At 41.0% G+C, this 3997-nt stretch overlaps 1 protein-coding gene across 1 annotated transcript in view; it reads left to right on the forward strand.

The window, feature by feature from the left end:
• Nucleotides 1–52: 52 nt before the first annotated feature.
• Nucleotides 53–3997, forward strand: part of ZC3H15 (zinc finger CCCH-type containing 15) — a 16925-nt gene continuing 12980 nt past the window's right edge. Inside the window, exons 1-3 of the mRNA XM_009890215.1 lie at nt 53–154; nt 2229–2289; nt 3325–3461. Coding sequence (XP_009888517.1) covers nt 53–154; nt 2229–2289; nt 3325–3461 — 300 coding nt within the window. The remainder of the gene's footprint in view (nt 155–2228; nt 2290–3324; nt 3462–3997) is intronic.

Consider the following 3997-nt stretch of genomic DNA (forward strand, 5'->3'; position numbering starts at 1 on the left):
GGTCTTGCTCAGCTCTGGCCTCTGTTCAGAGGTCAGAGGTAGTAAAGGGGACATGGATAAAAACTGGCATAGCCCTACCCCTAGCGCTTGTCTCAAGGGCGCCGGCATTGCCGGTTGGGAGTGTGCCCGAGTCCTCCCGGAAACGGGGCTGAAGGTTCCATTTCCCTTCTGCCCTTTGCCTTGAACTCCCCCCAGGTCCCATTTTTCAGCCATCGCTCATCATCATCCAATTTATAATTTGGCCACCATTGGTTACAGTAAGTTTTCATTTTCTTAACAGTGAAACCAGAATAGTTAGTAAAGTACAATGGGCTCTAGGTCTACCCATAACCACCTTAAAGTTTAATATGCATTTGTTATTTATAAAGCAATTAATGTTAATAAAAAGTAGAATAATGATCGTAATTTTTAACGTATGGCAAAGAAAGTGGAAAAAATCAAGAAACTTTAGTTATTTTAATCCTTATATTTCTATTGTTATTTGCAATTTTTTATGTGAATTATTGTAGACAGTTCTGACTTCCATTTGCTCGTAATTCTAGCCTCAGATAGTTGTAAATCTAATGCTGAATGTAAACTAGAACCAAGTTGCATAAATTCCTAGGAGCTAGAAATAAAATGCTGTTCTTCAGGCTTAGATAGATAAATCTTTTAATTATGTGTTTTATAAAGAAGTACAGTCTCAACAAAGATTGATTAACATGCTCAGCATTGAAAGTTTTGGATGTGATTGGTTCCTACAATATATTTTATGTCAATTTATACTGGTATATTTCTCCCCACTATTTAGTACATAGCATTTTTCAGACATTCAGGTCCTAATCTACCAGATGTCACTGGCAAGAAGTCATCTTTCATGTTTATCTGAAGAACTAGTGAGGCATATAGGGATCTGCAGTTCCTGCTAAGAAGGAACTCGGACCAAAATTTATGGCAGTTCTATCTGTGTTAGTACAGAATTGGGCCTAAGTGAGTGTTAAGTTTTGTGTGTTTTCTCTTTGATTCTGAGTCTCAAAACTGGCTTAATTATTTCTTAGCTGAACAAGTGGTTAAATTACAAAATTCATCATGTGAACTTGCAACAATGAAGGATGTGAACTAATTAAATGAATGGTTGAATGTACTCAGACCACAAAGCAGGCTTTTATAATCTGTATTAAATAAAATACGATAATCTTCATTCCCGTTACTGCTTTCACATCACGATGAGAGAAGAAACCAAAATGGGAATAATTTTCCCTTTAAGTTGGAACATACAATGAATTTTGCTGCTAAATCAATACATATTTGTGGAAGAGGAAAGCATTATGGCCTGGCTCCTGGTATAGTGGAATCACAATGACAGTAGCGGGAGCTTGACTGACTTAAGGCAGCGAGTTGTCCCCATAGCTCAAACAAAATACACCCATTTCTAGACTGAATTCCTCTTGTGGTAGGTTCCAACTGTTGTGTGCTGCTATATATTTTCTGATGGATCAAGAAATCATTAGTTATTACAAATCTTACTCAATGTAATACATTAAGCATGTTAATCAATTAGCCTCTTAGACCTTCTATTGCCTCACACTTCTTTGTGATTCTGATCTTAAAAACAAAACCTGAAATTGTTCTCTTGTATTATGCAGACTATGTAGAACCAAAATATTCAATCATTTTTTGAGTATACAAGTAGTGATGTGTAACAAATGCCTGGTACAGTTATTTAGCTAAGCACTCTGAAAATGAAGATAATTTGTTGCACTACTTGGATCTTTTGCATTGCGGATCTGGGGGTGCTTAAAGTCTTTGTAAGAACAGATTGCTGTTCCCTTACAGAACAGCCTGTTTTCTTACCTCTGATCTATGAGATTATTTTAAAAATATGCCTTGTTATTAAAATATTTTTGGACACATATTTTACCAGAAAATACTAAACTTGGTGAGGAACAGAAAAGTCTTTATTTACTGTACAAAGAATGAAACTACATCCTAGCAAGACTTAGGCACCTTACTCAAAATGAAATTTGTGCTGTAGTGGCTGAAACAGACCTTAAAATCTGTTATCAGCAATAATATTTTGATATTGGAACTTTTTTCAGAAATCAAAAGTTGGCAAATCTGAATAACACGTGCCCCCCTATACATTCCACTTTTTATTCAAAGCATTTTTTTCTAGTCATTCTAGATGAAACAGGTACCACTCAAACAGTGCACATAGTACCAAAGTTTTGCATTTCTTCTTGTTGCAGAAACTCTTCCATGTGTGGGAAGCAAAGAACTATGCAAGCCCATCTCATGAAACAAACCAAAGTAAAAATTACACTTGTGGCATGGTCAGAGAACATGCATGAAAGCCACAGCATGAGAAAGTAACACTGCATGTGAAGGCTTAGAAACTCCATGGGATTTACGTACCAGACCGTGATCTTACTTGGGCATTCAAAGTCAACTTGGGATTGTTTTACCCTTTCTACGGAAAGGTTTGTGCCATTCTTGGTGGAGCCCAAACCCAATCTTGGCTTTTTGAAAGAAAATGAAGAGGATAAATGGAAAGCTTATCTTCCCTCAAGCAGACTGCCATTGTTTCATACACTCAAACCTGACCCACTTCTCATAAAGTGGGGCATCCCTTCTGCACACAGAAAGACTGCTTATTCACAAGGAGTGGCTTATTTAGCAGTGTCCCCCTGGGCAGCAGGTAGCTAATGTTCAAGCATCTGAGCAATTTGCAGAACCAAATTCTCTTCCATTAGTCCCTAGTGAGTGTGTGTCAATGCACCAAATACAGAATCAAGAGTTCAGCACTATAGTTGTTTTTTGGAGGCAGTCTTTAGAGAAAGATGTATTTGGCAGGGGGAACTCAGAAGTGGAAAAAAGATGATCATGCAAGTAGCTAACTTCAGATATACTTATTACTTGATGGTTGAAGTCGCCTGGGAGAGTCTGTTTTCCTCCCTGACATTTGATTGTCTAGCTTGTAGGTTCTCTAGGATGCTACCTTGCAGCCGATCTTAAGGAAACCATTAATAAGCAGCAACTTGTCGTGTGTCCTCATACAGCAGTTGCTTTCCCTTCTCTGGCAAAGATATTGCAGCAAAAAATACAACCACGTATGTGCACAAATGCGGTATCACCTTACTCACCCCCACTTCCTCCATCAAATACATATCCCATGTGGGCCAATAGTGATTCAGCATTCAGGTGCTCTCTGAAGACAAACAGCGCTACGGTGGGTGCTTCTTGTTGTCCTACATCCAGCTGCTCACAAGTCTGCCGGCAGGCTGTTCTCCACCTGTGTGGGCAGCGATTAAACTTCTTGCTGCCTTCCGGATTGCTTCCTTGAAGCCTTGGAGCTGGCACAGGTACGGGTGGGCTGCCTAGAAGGACTGCCGGTGCTTAGCTGGGTCCAGGCGTTTTGTGGCAGCGAGTCCGTGCAGCGCTACAGGCTTGGAAGAGTGGCTGGAACGCTGCCGAGAAGATTTGTAACTGGGGGTGTTGGTTGACAGCTGGCTGAATATGAGCCAGCAGTGTGCCCAGGTGGCCAAGAAAACCAATAGCATCCTGGCTTGTATCAGAAATAGTGTGGCCAGCAGGACTAGGGAGGCGATTGTCCCCCTGTTCTCAGCTCTGGTGAGGCCCTACCTCGAATACTCTTTTCAGTTTTGGGCCCGTCACTCCAAGACAGACATTGAGGTCCTGGAGTATGTCCAGAGAAGGGCAATGAAGCTGGTGAGGGGTCTAGAGCACAAGTCTTATGAGGAGTGGCTGAGGGAACTGGGGTTGTTTAGCCTGGAGAAAAGGAGGCTGAGGGGAAACCTTGTTGCTCTCTACAACTACTTGAATGGAGGTTGTAGTGAGGTGGGGGTGGGTTGCTCTCTTCTCCCAAGTAACAAGCCATAGGACAAGAGTAAATGGCCTCAAGTTGCACCAGAGGAGGTTCAGATTGGATATTTGGAAAAATTTCTTCACTGAAAGGGTTGTCAACCATTGGAACAGGCTGGCCAGGGAAGGGAGTGAA

The sequence above is a fragment of the Charadrius vociferus genome, unplaced genomic scaffold (genome assembly GCF_000708025.1).
Source record: "Charadrius vociferus isolate BGI_N301 unplaced genomic scaffold, ASM70802v2 scaffold147, whole genome shotgun sequence".
NCBI lineage: Eukaryota > Metazoa > Chordata > Aves > Charadriiformes > Charadriidae > Charadrius > Charadrius vociferus.